Source organism: Gekko japonicus, unplaced genomic scaffold (genome assembly GCF_001447785.1).
Source record: "Gekko japonicus isolate JY-2015 unplaced genomic scaffold, Gekko_japonicus_V1.1 scaffold5920, whole genome shotgun sequence".
In the NCBI taxonomy this organism is placed as follows: domain Eukaryota; kingdom Metazoa; phylum Chordata; class Lepidosauria; order Squamata; family Gekkonidae; genus Gekko; species Gekko japonicus.
The window spans coordinates 10,150-25,097 of NW_015167236.1; the positions used below are offsets into that span (position 1 = coordinate 10,150).

At 46.7% G+C, this 14,948-nt stretch overlaps 1 protein-coding gene across 1 annotated transcript in view; it reads left to right on the forward strand.

Annotated features, from left to right (window-relative positions):
• The window catches only part of ATG4A (autophagy related 4A, cysteine peptidase), a gene marked incomplete at its 5' end in the record, with an annotated part of 17,079 nt that extends 2,357 nt beyond the window's left edge, over positions 1-14,722 (forward strand). The window contains 11 exons of the mRNA XM_015413189.1: positions 786-857; positions 1,491-1,589; positions 2,194-2,295; positions 3,722-3,794; positions 5,925-6,004; positions 6,963-7,150; positions 7,260-7,338; positions 9,689-9,834; positions 11,493-11,549; positions 12,442-12,553; positions 13,771-14,722. Coding sequence (XP_015268675.1) covers positions 786-857; positions 1,491-1,589; positions 2,194-2,295; positions 3,722-3,794; positions 5,925-6,004; positions 6,963-7,150; positions 7,260-7,338; positions 9,689-9,834; positions 11,493-11,549; positions 12,442-12,553; positions 13,771-13,835 — 1,073 coding nt within the window. The remainder of the gene's footprint in view (positions 1-785; positions 858-1,490; positions 1,590-2,193; positions 2,296-3,721; positions 3,795-5,924; positions 6,005-6,962; positions 7,151-7,259; positions 7,339-9,688; positions 9,835-11,492; positions 11,550-12,441; positions 12,554-13,770) is intronic.
• Between the last annotated feature and the right edge of the window lie 226 nt (positions 14,723-14,948).

Consider the following 14,948-nt stretch of genomic DNA (forward strand, 5'->3'; position numbering starts at 1 on the left):
GTTTGTGTGGAGAGCAGAAATCCTGGGGAACCAGCCCCACTACGTGAAACGTCAGGCATACGGATATAGGTCACTAACAGGAAATTTATTTAGGTAGGGCGGGACGCTCTCATGATGAGGGATGCTTCTCAAATGTGACCGAAGTTATTTCTAGTAATCAGGTGGTTAGGAAATAAACATGGGTGGCTGTATTTTTAGGGATGTTCAGCTGAGAAGATGGCCTGACTGAGAAACCCTACCCTTTAACACACACACCCCAACTGAAGACGGAATGTGATGGTTGACCGGGGGGGGGGGAGTATTGGAGGGGGAAGGGTTAAACAACGCCTCTCCACCCGCCCTGGCACGTGGACTTAAAGCAGTCTGGGCAGGCTTTGGATTCCTTTCCCCCACCTACCCCCCGCCTAGAAGAATCATGGAAGTTAAACTTTGTTGAGGAATTGGAATCAGTCCCCCACCCCATTTAACTTGGGGGTTATTTAGCCATGAAAGACACAGTAGAAATGGAACAATTCCATAGACCCTGTAGTTTCAGCCTTGGAGAGTCGAAATCTCCAATGAGCTGTCACAGCAGCTATACTTGGTACTGAAGAAAAAGGGGAGAGGGCCAAGTCTGTTTTATGGTGGCTACTTCCTTACTCCACCCTCAGCTTCTGAGGATCTGATGGTGCCTGCTAGATGAGAGAGATCAGCGAATGTTGTTGCAGATGTTAGATTAACATGCTGCGGATAACTTGGCATTTGGGCCCCCATCGTAATGCTTTTTGTTTGTTTTTAAATTCTAGATAAATCTAAACTGCTCTCTGATATAAGCGGTCGTCTTTGGTTTACATACAGAAGAAAATTTTCACCCATTGGTAGGTATGCTTCCTGGGATACGAACCATGTAGAAGAGTGAACAATTAATTCTGAAAAATAGGTCTTATGACTTTTTACTGTTTCCTAGGCGTGTAAAAGGATCGAATCTGCATCCATGTGCCCAAGGGTGTGGGATTGTTCTGTTATCGCCCAGTAGCCTTAATTCTTCTAGACGCATGCCTGTATCCAGAGGACCTCTGGAATTTACAAAATTATAGCTGATGGATATCTTCCAGCAGTCCCCTCAGGTGTAATTAGTGACAGTCACTTTCCTTCTCCGTGGTCTTTCTGTAACTTGAGGAGAGGCGTGTAAAGACCATCCTTCCCTCCGGGAGCATCTGACTTTCAAAGACTCAAGAGGTCTGCTCACTGCTCTTATGAGATGGGGAGTAGGTCTGTGTTTCTTCTGCGTTGCTGTAGTCTTACCAGAAACAAATCCAACGTGAAATTTCTAGCCGTTATGCTGGTACCAAACTGAGGCCAAGTAATTGTTCCAGCCAGAGTTTAGGCGGGTACTAAGCATTTTTCTGTGACCCTTGGTGAAACACGTGACCCAGGGGAGGCCGGCCATCCTGTGGTTCTGGGGGTGGGGCATCCAGTTATACTCGTAACCGTGGTGATTCGTGACGTAGGTGGCACGGGCCCGTCCTCTGATGCCGGCTGGGGCTGCATGCTGCGATGCGGACAGATGATGCTGGCCCAGGCGCTGATCTGCCGGCACTTGGGACGGGGTGAGTGTGCTTTTTTCCTGGACGTGAATTCTGAGAATGTCATTTTTTCTTTCCTTCCCCCCACAAACCTGCACTGAAGCTCAGGCAAGAAAGACAGATGATATCTAGGGTGTCTCTGCAGAATCTTGGGGCTGAGGAGTGCTCCAGCAGTAGCACTTTTGACTCTCATGGTGATATGTTTTAAGTTGCAGACTTCAGCCAGGGATGTAGACCAGAAGTAAGTCCTGTTGATTTGAGGGTTTTAAATTCCCTGGACGGCACCCATCGGCTTTCCGAGTGGCTGGGCTTTATTCACTAAGTTAAAATATTTATTGTGCTGCTTTTTCACAGGCAGTGTTCGAAGTGTAACCTTTAAAGCATAGGACTGAAGTAGTCATAAATTTAAAGACTGAACTCTGGAAAACCCTGCTGAGGACTGAGAAAACTAAATGGGTTTCACTTAGTGCCTAAAAATGACGGTGGCAAAAGGACCTCTCTAGGGAGAGAGTTTCAGAGATAAAGTGCCACCACCCGCAGGCTGTGAATCCATTTGGTACCCGCTGTGACTCTGGTGCTTTGCGAGGAAAGAGACGGCGATGTTTAAAATCTGGAATAATTTTCACAGATTGGCTGTGGGAGAAACACAGAAAGCCACCCGAGGAATATCACAGGATCTTGCGCTGTTTCCTGGACAGAAAAGACTGCTGTTATTCCATCCACCAAATGGGTAAAAGTGGTTTTAAATGCTTCCATCCACCCCGTTTTCCAAGTTATTTATTTGGTACACTTTTGGAGCTCTTGGAAAATGTAGTCTGTCACATTATATAAAACACTGTACCTCTTTGTCAAAGTTACTGTGTACGGAAGGAGTAAGTTAGACCTTTGTTTAGATGTGAATGTAGAAACATTGTTGAGGTTTGTTTGTTCTGAAAAGAAAAGTGGGGTAGAAATAATAATAATAATAATAATAATAATAATAATAATAATAATTGGGGCTGAGAGAGCTCTGACAGAAACTGCTCTTCTTCAAGGTCAGCTCTTGTCAGAACTATGGCTTGCCCAAGGTCATCTAGCAGCTGCAAGTGGAGGAGTGGGGAATCAAACCCGACTCTCCCAGATTAGAGTCCGCACACTTAACCACTACACCAAACTGGCTCTCATAAATGTCCTAGCAATAGGACAGTTATTTTATTCATCACTTAACTCCTGTCTGCCTTCTCACTCAAGACTAGTTCCCAAAGCAGCTTGCAATAATGTAAAAGCTGCAAGGAGAGCCAATAACAATATATATATATATATATATATATGGAGAAGAATCAAGAGTAGCAAATACTCAAGCATCTACAGGCAGGTGGGAAATAGAGGGTTCCGGTACATTTAAAGCAGATAACCAGGACTTCCTTCAGCTGAACCCAGCTTGTGTGGGGCACTGTATTGTGGAAGACAGCGTGATGGTCATATTTGAGAGTTGCCTGGACCCTCTTCCCCTCTCCTTCATCTATTGTTCATCTGGTATTGTTTGGCAATTGCGTTGTCCACTGCTTTACAGGTAACTGGTGTGTATAATACCAACAGATGTTAAAGGCCCACAAAAAAGCAGAGATACAAGAAGCCTCAATTACTTTGATATAAAAAAAAATTACTTTGATATTAACACATGGACACAAGAGAAAGCAAAGTCTTCCTGTTTGTATTATTTTAAGAGAGGTAACAGTGTTGATCCAAAACTAGCATCACGTCGGATCGAAATGGTTTCGGCAGCACATCCTGGCGAACCAGTTGTGTTGAAAGGACAGTGAGCTTTTGAGCGGTACTAAATTCTTACTCCCTGATAAAAGGCAGTTCATTGGGGAGGTTGCTGTCCCAATTAAAAAAAAAATGTCTGCACGATTTTGGGACTTCAGAACTGTTACCTCATCTCTGTGAGTTGTAAATATCATCTAACAGTCTGTGCAATCTAGCTGAAGCTCTCTTGACTCATAATAATCTTCCAGCGTGACCCTCGACATTGAACAAAGTGGCAAATCCCGGAAGCAGATCACTCCAATGAATCGGGAATGTGTACAGTGCGGTAATTCAGAGAATATGCCCTTTCCTGCGTGCAGTTTCCTGACGCTTCTATTCTTCCGTGTGTCTGTTTGTGATCCACACAGCACAGATGGGTGTTGGCGAAGGGAAGTCCATTGGCGAATGGTTTGGACCAAACACCGTGGCCCAAGTGTTAAAGTAAGCAAGCGTATATACATTGTGTTGTGTGTAGGATTTATACTTTCCCACATGCAGGCAAAAAAGACCTCGCAGAATCCTGTAAGTGGAACCGTTGGCCACTCCTCGCCCTCTGTTTCAGTTGCATGCATATCCGCCAGCTCTTGCACCATTGAGATTCTTCCTGCATCACGTTGTTAATCACATTTCCAAGGAAAGGTGCATGTGGGTGTTTTTTTTGTTATATCCTCATAATCCTCTGAGGTAGGTTAGGCTGAAAAGTGCCCACCTTCAGCCTAAGGAAGCTTAATTCTGGCCTGGTATGACGGGGACAGCAAAGGATGAGATGGTTAGACAGTGTCATCGATGCAACGAACATGAAACTGAGCCAACTTCAGAGGACGGCGGAAGACAGGAAGGCCCAGCGTGATCTGGTCCATGGGGTCGCAAAGAGTCGGACTCGACTGTGCGACTGAACAACAACAAATGTTGTCTGCATTGATAAACCATGGTTTATGATTGGGCTAGCAAACCGGAGTTAGAGTCTGAGGTGAGCTTGCAAGCTGTGGTCTGTGCTAACTGCGGTCTGGTGCTGTGTTTGACTTGATGAGCCGGTTGAGGCTGCCCCCCAGTCTCCAGAGGGCTAGCATGTCTGGACCCAAGTAGATGCGAAATGAGTTGGACAAGCAGCTCTAGCCCTGGTTTGCCTGTACACAGAAGTTCAAACCATTCTTTGAATTCTGAACAAAGGTAGGCACAAATGGGTGGTTTGGCCTGATGTCTGGGTTGAGGCCCCGAGTGGCTCAAGATCACCCAAGAGAACAAAGCGTGGTTCCCGTGGCACCTTTAAGACCAATAAAGTTTAATTCTTGGGCATAAATCTTTGACGTGGACGCACCTGTACAAAAGCTCATACCCAGAATAAAACTTTGTTGGTCTTGTCTGCTGCCGTAGCATCCAGTGCTCTCCGCTTAGCCCTCCCATGGCTGGTCCAAAGGCTTCCAGACACCACCACCTCTTCTTGGAACTTAACTTCCAAAGGAGAAGCAAGCTCACTCGTGTCCCCAGTGTTGGCAGGCGAGAGCCTGGGCCGACATCCCCTGCGGGCCCTGCAGAACAGGCCAGTCCCCCTGGGCTCAAGAAGGACGGTGGGTGAGGGGGGAGTGGAGGAGAACACTGACAGCTGAATGGCAGTTTTGGAAACGACTCTGCACCTCTGCACCAGACTGCCAGCTTGCCATCGTACTGTTGACAATCTACACATCTCTGTTAAAGATCATTTTCACTGTTGATTTCAGATTCAGGTGGGCAGCCGCGTTGGTCTGAAGTGACAGAACAAAATCTGAGTCCAGTGGCACTTTTAAGACCAACGAAGTTTAATTCTGACTCCTATAAGCTTATACCCAGAATTAAACTTTGTTGGTCTTAAAGGTGCCACTGAACTCAAACTTTGTACTGTTAATTTTAGTTATTTAAAAAAGACACGACCCCAGTGAGCTGCTTGCAACAGTTTTTGATTCCCCCCTGGACTGGGGCTACATTCTGGCCCAGATTTCACCCTCCCTCTTGCAAGATGACATTAAGTGGTCTGACAGCCTTTCTTCATCATGTGAGCGTTTGTAATCAGGGCCAGCTCACTCAGTAGGCGAACTAGGCGATCGCCTAGAGCGGGCCGGCCCTTAGGGGCGCCAAACTGCACCCAGCCCCGTACTCTGAGAGTTTCTTGATTATTTGTGTTTTTCATTCTTCCAAAAATGCATTTATTTTTGAAAAATGGTGGGCGCGGGGGGGGGCAGAAAGTATTCTCGCTTAGGGTGCAAAATAAGCTGGGGCCGGCCCTGTTTGTAATATGGGGATTATAAAGCACTGCAATAACGACAGTGTATTATTCATTTGTGGCATATACATGGCAGTATGTGGAAAAACATCCAGGCAGGAACTATGTATAAGAAGGAAATTATCCATTGTTATAACCCACATAAACGTCCATAAATGGTCCCCTTTCCTTGCATCATAGTTTAGGATGCCTTTGGAATCTTCTGTTTCTCCAAAGCATGTCTAATCTGGTATCTCTAGATATAGTGAAGGTGGGACTTTGAACCTGAAATGGGAACATCTCTTCATGAATGGCTTTTCATGTTGTTCATTCAGGAAACTTGCACTGTTTGATGAGTGGAATTCCTTGGCCGTTTACGTGTCTATGGACAACACGGTGGTGATTGAAGACATCAGTAAGTTGAACATATCAGTGCCTTTAACAGGGTTTCTGGTTTGCCCAAGCTTTACACTGAATTGGGGCTGCACCCCAGTGTCTGTCTATGAAAACCTGAAAGCCAGTAATACTGCATTTGGAGAAGCAAGGCCAGTTCTGTTTTCCAGATAAATTCCATTCTGCATTGTTGCACGGCCATGTAAAATCACAAGGAATGTCTGGGGAACGAGTTAGCAGGAATTCCGATAGTGCCTTCCTTAAGGCAAGCTCAGTGGCCAACAGGCTGCCCGATGAATCCATCTCCCCCTCCTAAAGCCAGTGTATTGGCCATTGCATGCCAGGTGGCCACACCTCATTCTGTTACCGCATGGAGCTGATTCCTTACCGCAGAAGTCATGAGGCTTTGAAGCCACTTTGCGGCCATTGGTGCCAGCAGTCTGACTGTGAGCTGGGGGGGGGAGTGGTCTTAGCAGGTTGATTACCTTGAAATCTCTTGTGCCTTGCTCAGTTGAAGATCGTGGCACATGCCGCCTCTTGAGTATATTATCTTACTAGCACAAAGGCTTGATCACTCTTGCTAGTCACTTAAGTTAGAAAGCGTCATTTATGTGCATTCCCCAAGCCTTCGCTGGACTGTCGATACTGGTGGCCATCCAAACTGATTTAAGTTGTGCAGGCAGAACTTCTTTGGCTTTGGTCCTTGCTGCTGGCAACCTTCCTTGAGGTCTCTGCCCTGACCAACAATTTCTCATGGTCAAGGAACTTCCCTGTTCCCTTCAGTGAAGATGGTACACTGTGTGTGAGTGAGCAGGTGGCCGTGTACAGAGATGGGCATGCAGGTGTTCCCCCTCTGATGAAGTGGCGGAGGAAGCCGTTTTGTGCAAAGTGTGTGTGTGTGTGTGTATGTGAGTGTGTGTTGGTCAAAAGGAAACAAGCATGTCTTCAGCAAGCAGGCCTTCTTGTCTCTTTATTCCCAGAGAAGATGTGCTGGTTCCCTTCCCAGAACTGCCCCAGTGCCCACTGCAGTTCTCTGTTGCACAAGGGTGTGCTGGGCCGAAACAAGAGCCCGGCAGAGTTCTGCTGCAGCTGGAAGCCTCTGCTGCTGATTGTACCTCTTCGCTTGGGGATAAACCACATCAATCCGGTTTATGTCGATGCTTTTAAGGTAAGACGCCCTCTCAGCACATGTAGTTGACCTGGTTAGTTGGTGGTTTTGTTAGGAGGTGCTTGGAGCAACTAATACCTCTCTGTTCTCTCTCCTTTTGGATCTGCAGGAGTGTTTTAAGATGCCACAGTCCTTGGGAGCTTTAGGAGGAAAACCAAACAATGCCTACTACTTTATAGGATTTTTAGGTAAGGAGGAAAAAATAACTGTAACCTCACAGTTGGGTTACTGTAACGTGTTCTAGGTTGGGCTGCCCTTGAAGACAACCTGGAAACTGCAGCTGGTCCAGAATTTGGCAACAGTGATTATTGTCAGGGGATAACTGATAGAAACTGCTATATTGGTTGCCAGTTCAAGTCAAGGTACTGGTTATGACCTTTAAAGCCCTTCACATCCTGTGGCCCACATCTCTACAGGATGGTCCTCTCCAGGGGTCATTTCGTAGAAAAAGAGGTGCAGGAGCTCATTAGCATAATTCATTTGCATATGCCACACCCCCTGACATCACCGGAAGTGTGTCAGAAGGCAACACCCACTGCTCAGGCTCCACTGGGCTCTTTTGGTTTGCTAGCTATTGGGGGGGGGGGAGATGCAGATCTGTCCTTGCAGAGGAGGGAGAGCTTGTACCTGAATAAAACTTGGTCTTAAAGGTACCACTGGACTGTTTTGGATTGCTAGCTATGGGGCGGGGGGAACGCGCAGATCTGTCCTTGCAGAGGAGGGAGAGCTTGTACCTGAATAAAACTTGGTCTTAAAGGTACCACTGGACTGTTTTGGATTGCTAGCTATGGGGCGGGGGGAACGCGCAGATCTGTCCTTGCAGAGGAGGGAGAGCTTGTACCTGAATAAAACTTGGTCTTAAAGGTACCACTGGACTGACTGTTTTGGGCCGGGGGGGGGGGGCTCTGCAGCTTACCTGGCTGCTTCTTGCTCTGACTGAGGGCTCCTGGTAGCAGGGGGTGGGGCTTGTTGCATGTGCCCACCCCTTGGGCTCTTTACTGCCGGAGCTTTGCTCCTGTATGCTCCTGCAGGAAATGACCCCCGGTCCTCTCCCATATGTTCCTGTGCACCTACTACAATCTCAGGCTGCCACCTGCTGGCGTCAACCAGAGCCCAGGCCTTTGCTATTACGGCTCCCACTTTGTGAAACAGGGTCCCTTAAGAGGTGAAGGGGAGCCCTCTTGTTAGAGATCTTTGAGTGGAACTGCACGTTTTGTTTCTTGGTCTGGGCTTTTGATGGCAAATGAGCAGTGGACATCTTTTGGGGGGGGGGTATTTGGGAGTTTTTTCTGGTTTTAATGTGTAATTAATCCTATAAGCCTCCTTGAGTCAAGAGAAAAGATGTGGTACAAATAATTCAATCTAAATTAAATGTATTAGAGGAGAGAGGAAGACCTCTCCTTCAAAGCATTATCTGTTAAAGCTGGAATTATGTCGTGTGATTACGGCCACATGAAGGGCAAGGGGGGGGGGGAAACGAGAGCCGACAGACAATATTCACGATGGTGCTTTGTACTAAACGAAATCTCCCCTCTCGCCTTAGGAAAGAAACAAAATGGGGGTATTGCATGTTTGTGAACAGTTCTTGCCGAAGGTGTGGATAGATCAGCTCTGGGATATGACAGATGAATCCGTTGAAATTTTTTAATCCAAACTGTCGTCTGTAAAATGGAGGTTAGCAGGCCTCTTTGGACGCTCAGTTCTCTCACCCCCAGTACTATTCAGAAGAAGAAACCTGGAGTAGGCCTGTAGCACATCCGCGCCTTCCCTCCCCACATCAGGCAGAAATTGGGATTCAAGATGGAATGTTCCCGGATTATGTGAATGTGGGACTTCCCATCTGCTGGGAGAATACCGAGAATCTCGCGTGCATTTCTGTGACTTCCCCCTAGTGAAAGCAGCAGGTTTAAGATGTTCCTGAACCCCAGATAGCTTGTTATGTCATCTCTCCAAAGACAAAGGGGAGGGGGGAGGATAACATCCAAAGAAGGTCTCAAATGCAGCCCTTTGTGATCATCTCAAAATCAAGACAGCGGCTTAAACCCTCTCCTGAGGTTGTAATTGTGAGCACTCGCAATAGGACCCTGTTGCAGGTGTTGTCTAGGACAGCATAGACGCTTTCTCTGGAGGTGCTGAGTGTCAGCCAAGCAGCAGAGGCCAAAGGTCAGGCCAAATAGCCTGCAACCAGTGTTCCCTCTAAGCTGAGTTAGTGTGAGCTAGCTCACAGTTTTTAGCCTCTAGCTCACACATTTTCGTCTTAGCTCAGGAATGATGGTTCCAGAACCAAGTAATTTATGCAGTAGCCAAATTGCTGCTCATAACTTTAATGCCAGGAGCTCACAAAGTAGAATTTTTGCTCACAAGACTCCACAGCTTAGAGGGAATATTGCCTGCAACGTGCCTTAATGCCTCTGGAGGGCCCAGCTTCCTCTGCAGCAGAGCCCTTCGGGCATCTCTCGGGGCTTCCCATCAGTAATGCAAGACTGCGCCCTTTTTGGTTTTCCCTGTTCCCAATAAACAACTCAGTTCCCTCCACAGGAAACGAGTTGATCTATTTGGATCCTCACACCACCCAGCTTTTTGTAGACTCTGAAGAAAATGGTATGGTGGATGACCACAGCTTCCACTGCCAGCAAGCACCACATCGGATGAAGATTCTGAATCTGGATCCCTCCGTAGCATTGGTAGGTGTTGTGGGACGAAACGTGCGCAAGGCGGAATGCAGAGGAGCACATTGTTTTCCTTGGACCGCATTCCAGAGCCTCATGGTGCATTTCCTGCCCTGGCTTTTCTTTCTGCCCTTGCAGAGACAGGGCCAGGACCCTGTGAGCCCCATCCGTAAAATGGACCCCAGTCTAGTGAGCGGATCAGCTTTGCTTTGCTTTCTTACTGCCGCTACAGCTCCCCTCTTGTGCAAAAAAGGTACTGGCCCCCAGGCTCTCCGCAGTGGCAAGTTCTCAAGGGAAAACCCTTCACCTTTCGTTGCGTAGAGAAGTGTTCAGTGATGGGAGCCCTTACCTGCAGTCCAAAACTGGTATGGTCCGAATTAGGGGTGTGCACAAAGAAAACCAGTATTTTTCATGTTCATATTGAACCCGAAAAATGTCACTATTTCTCGATATTCCCAAATCCCAGTATCGGTATGGTATTGGGATTCAAGAAATATTTGGGACTGATGATTTTGCTCCCCTGCTCCATTATACCCTGTGGGGAGCATTATAGCCCATGGTCCCTGTAGCCTATAATAGAGAATCAGTCCAGGGGTATCTGGGGCTCTGTTTTTTGAGGGAGAGGCACCAAATTTAAAGGAACAGAGAGCCCATTAAATGCCCTGTAACAGTGGGCCATTTTTGGATAGCGGACTCACTAGCCCCCTAAGTGATCAGCAGGGAAAATTCTTGGAAAATACCGATAATGGATTTATCGGTGGTTTTTTCTGGCTCCGCTTATACCGCGCGCCCACCCCTAGTCCGGATACAGGGTTGGATTCTGTGGATCTGTTCAGCTAACGGCAGTGCCTTCTCCTCGCACCCCTTGAGTCAGGAAGAAGCTTCTTGCGCTGTGGGAAAGTGCTGCTAATGGAAGAGATCCGTGGAATTCAGTTCACAGTTCAGGGGCGCCCCCAACCCGAGAAAGAATTAGGGTGGGCAGGGGTCCCCAGTCTTTTGGAGCCCAGGAATTCTGACACGGGGTGTGTGTGTGTGTGCGCGCGCAATCACAACATGGCTGCCACAGGAGGTGGAGCCACACACAGCAGAAGCTCAAGTGCAGGGGAGAAGAGGGCTGATTTTAAAAATGCCCTGGGAAAGGAGAGACAGACAATAAAACCAAATCTGTGGTGGCAGCTGTCACTGAAAACAGTGTTATCTTAATCTGCACAGCCAATCAGAAAGCCCCTCATGTGGCTCCACCCACTTTCTAAAAATGCTTGGTGGGGGGGCCAGGGTGCTCACAGGCACCACGTTGGGGACCCCTGGACGAGGGGAAAGTGATCTTGGTTTTTTAAAAAAAGAAGAAAGTTTTCTCCGCAGAATTTCTGCTGGTTCATTGGGCAACCGCAGTACAGAACGCATACGATTGCCTGGTCTGTTACTTGTACCAAGCAGTGGTATCCTATAAATAAAACCATTGTGGAGTAATGAATGAATGGTGTACAAAACAAAGTCAAAATGGCTTTATTAAACACTGTGTGGATAAAAGACTTTGTTGATCTGGATGCTGTCATCTTTTCACCTGATAGTTGTCTGAACTACTATACAGACCAGTGGGTTTCAGTGTTCTGATTTAGTAATTACCTTAACTTTTAAATTATATGTAACTTAATATGCTTGTAATTTTACAGGGCTTCTTTTGTAAAGAAGAGAAGGACTTTGATAACTGGTGTAGCCTTGTGCAAAAGGTAAGCATTAGGAAACCCTCTGAATTGAATTCGCATAGGCGGACTTGTTACACTGTAAATAAAAGACCCCCCCCCCAAAAAAAAAGACATATCTCTGTGGTTTACAGCTTTTTATATACTGGTTTGGGATGATCTTTTAGAGTTCTTCCAGCGATAGTAGCACAAAACCCGGAAACTACAAAAACAAAAGCTGAGGGAAATGTGAATTGCGATGTTTGCTACTCCCCAGTTAGCAGGTCTTCCAGCTTCCTTGTTAAGGTATCTCTCTGTAGCCATTGGCTGCATTGCTGTGATGTCACAGCACTGAATGCAATGACTAAAAAACATTTTAATTGCAAAGGCGTTAAGGAGAAAGTGCAAAGGGGTGAGGGAGGCAAGAAGCTGGGAAATGAAAAGGCAGGCACAAAGGTAATTTCACTATACGAGTAATTGTTGGGCGCCTGCATTTGTGTGCTTATTATGGCATGTGCTCTTACATGTTCAAATAGTGCCACAGGTGATTAGTGTTTAGGAACTACTAATTTGATTCAGTGGAGTACCGCTTGGGGGTGTCATCAAATCCCACAGGCAATAGTTTGGGGTTTGAGGGTATTTTGGGTCCTCAAATGGCCGCCTGTGTGCAGAGTCAGGCTTCCAGAGGTACGTACCAGAGCTCCATTGAAGCATACTGTGTTGCGGCATACTGAAATAACAGGTGCTCCTAAGAGAGGAGGATGAGGAGCTTTGACTCGGTCAGGAAGAATGTCCTCAATCGGGAGAACGATGCAAGCTATAATAGGACATGGTGGCCCTCGAAGGCCGACTGTGGTGCGTTCACAGTTCACAGCTAGACTTCTGGGGGTGGGAGTCTCTCATCTTGAGGCATATCTCAAGAACCGTTGTCCTCCCCCAGGAGATTCACAAGCAACAGAGTCTGCGTATGTTTGAGCTGGTTCAGAAGCACCCCCCACACTGGCCTCCCTTCGTACCTCCTACAAAACCGGAAGTAACGACAACTGGAGCAGGTACGGGACTGAATCGAAGGCTCGGCTTTTTAAAGGGGCTTTTTCATCGTTTACTCTGCGTGTGGCTATGGAGAATCCATCTCATGCTAATAGTGCACTTCACCCGCATCTAGAGTACCGGAGGGGAGCCCTAGGTTTTTTACTTATTTATTTAATTTATACCCCGCTCTCTCCGTCAAAGCAGGCTCAGGGCGGGTTGAACTCCAGGAAATCCCTTGCTCTGCCATTACCACGATGGGCTTTTTTTGGTGGTCGTAGCCACTTCTCCTTTAAGTTAGTGTTTATCTTCTTGTGACATAAGTAGTCCTAATGAGTTGGCTTCAGAGGTGGTCGTGTTTGTCTACAGTAGAACCGCTAGCTTCGAGTCCAGTAGCACCTTAGAGACCAACAACATTTTTTTGGGGGGGGTGAACTTTTGAGAGTCAAAGTTCTCTGCATCAGTATTAGGGTCTTCCCCCCCAAACTCCAGCACAATGCCCCCTTCTCCGAGTTCAACCTGGGAGAGAAAAAGGTTCACTCAAGGCTTTTCGCTAACAAAGCAGGCAGTCATATTAAGAATGATCCTTCTGATGTGAGCCCATCAGAGTGCCCCAGCTGAACAAGCTGCCATAAAGAGCAGATACAAAGTTCTTCTTTTATAGGACAAGATAAACAAAAGGAGGTCAGGGTCTGGTATTTCGAAGAGGGGTACATCCAGTCCATTCTCAGACATAATTTGCTCTACCCAGGTGCAGATGAACCATGAAGCAGACCAAGCACGTGCTTAGGGCACCAGGGCCAAAGGGGGCACCGCAAAGTTGGGAAAAGGGTGAAAATTGTGGTATCCTATGAATAAATTTTTGTACGGCTGCAACCTGCATTGTCTATCTGGTCAGACAGGTCAACAACTAAAATGGACTGGGGGTCAGTGTGGAAAGGAGGGGGGCACCAAGATTGGTCAGTGCTTCGGGCACCAGTGAGCCTTAATCTGCCCCTGGCTCCACCCTCTGTTTAGAGGACCTCCTGCATTCCTAGGAGGGACAGAAGGAAAACAAGCCTTCTGCACTTTTCCCTGCACAGTTAGATACTTCATAAGGGGAAATCCAGCAATAATGGCAATTTACTGAGGGACCAAAGCTACTGCTTCTATTCTGTTTGCTACACTTGGAAATACTTTAGTTTTTAATGTAGATAAATAGATTTATGCAGTCAAAAAAACCTCCTGTAATTTTCCACAGAGCTCATTGAGTCCATGGATAAGCTCTTCGAACTGGAAGAAGAGTTTGAGATCCTGAGTGTCTGAAGGAAGTGTCTGCTGACCTGTTGTGTGCCCGTCTGTAGCATATGCCGGTGTCTAAGAACACACAGCCTTTTCTAGCCCCAAAGTGCCTGAATATGACCCACGGACAGAGCGCAGGAACTGAGGTAGCTCTGGGAATGAAGGCAAGAGTTCAGAAAACTTCCCAAGCAGGGAAGAGAATTGACCCTGGACTGAGACATGCATTTCCCCTCCCCAGGAAGTATAATCTCTGAAGAAAACATACTTCTTGGGATAAAAGAATGTTATCAGAGTAACAACCTCTGTGCTACAGCTGGGAATTAAACGCCTTGGAGGCTTTGGAACCCTTGGATGGCTATTGTTAGTCCATGTCGTATGATGCAATACTTCTGCTCACGCCGAAAGCATGATGTCGAGGTGAAAGGACTGTATTTACCTCTTGTTCCTTCACGAGGACAGCATCTTGGAACTTGTTTCATTGTCTTGTTTTGAGAGATCAACTGGATCAGGAGGAAAACTGATGTCATGAAAATATTTAATGTTCTCGCAACCACACTTTGTTTCTATAACAGAAACTGTGTCTAATCAATGTGATTTTGCAATTGTCCTCCTGTTTCTAGGAGATACATAAAGAAACCGGGGATATGGAGGGCAACCCCTCCACCAGCCTCTTGAATGGCACCCCTTGTGCAAGCCCCCCACCCACACCAAGGGAGGCTGGCTGTGAGGGAAATCCCAGGCCCGAGTCTCGGTGGGGTTGCTCTCTTTCTCCGTAATTCTCATTCTGCACATTTCACCTTGACCTTAAGTTCAAATCATTATTAAAACTCTTGTTTCTGAGCAAAGAGTCTTTCATTTAAATTGTATCTTATTTATTTTTTAAAAAAGAAACATTTACACTTTTCCCCCCTGTATGGGCACTTTTACATGTTCATCTAATAAATTTCTTAAACATTTAATAAGCTAGGTTTTTGTGAGTTGTCTGGATTTACTGTACCCAGTGAAAGTTACCTGCTTCATCTATGGCTGGTTCCTCTTTAGTTTGGCCATTCAGGGGGTGACCATTTGGGTGAAGTTCAGGTCCTTTTCGTGCTGAAACAAGACCTAAGTGTGTAATGGGAATGAATGTATGTTCTA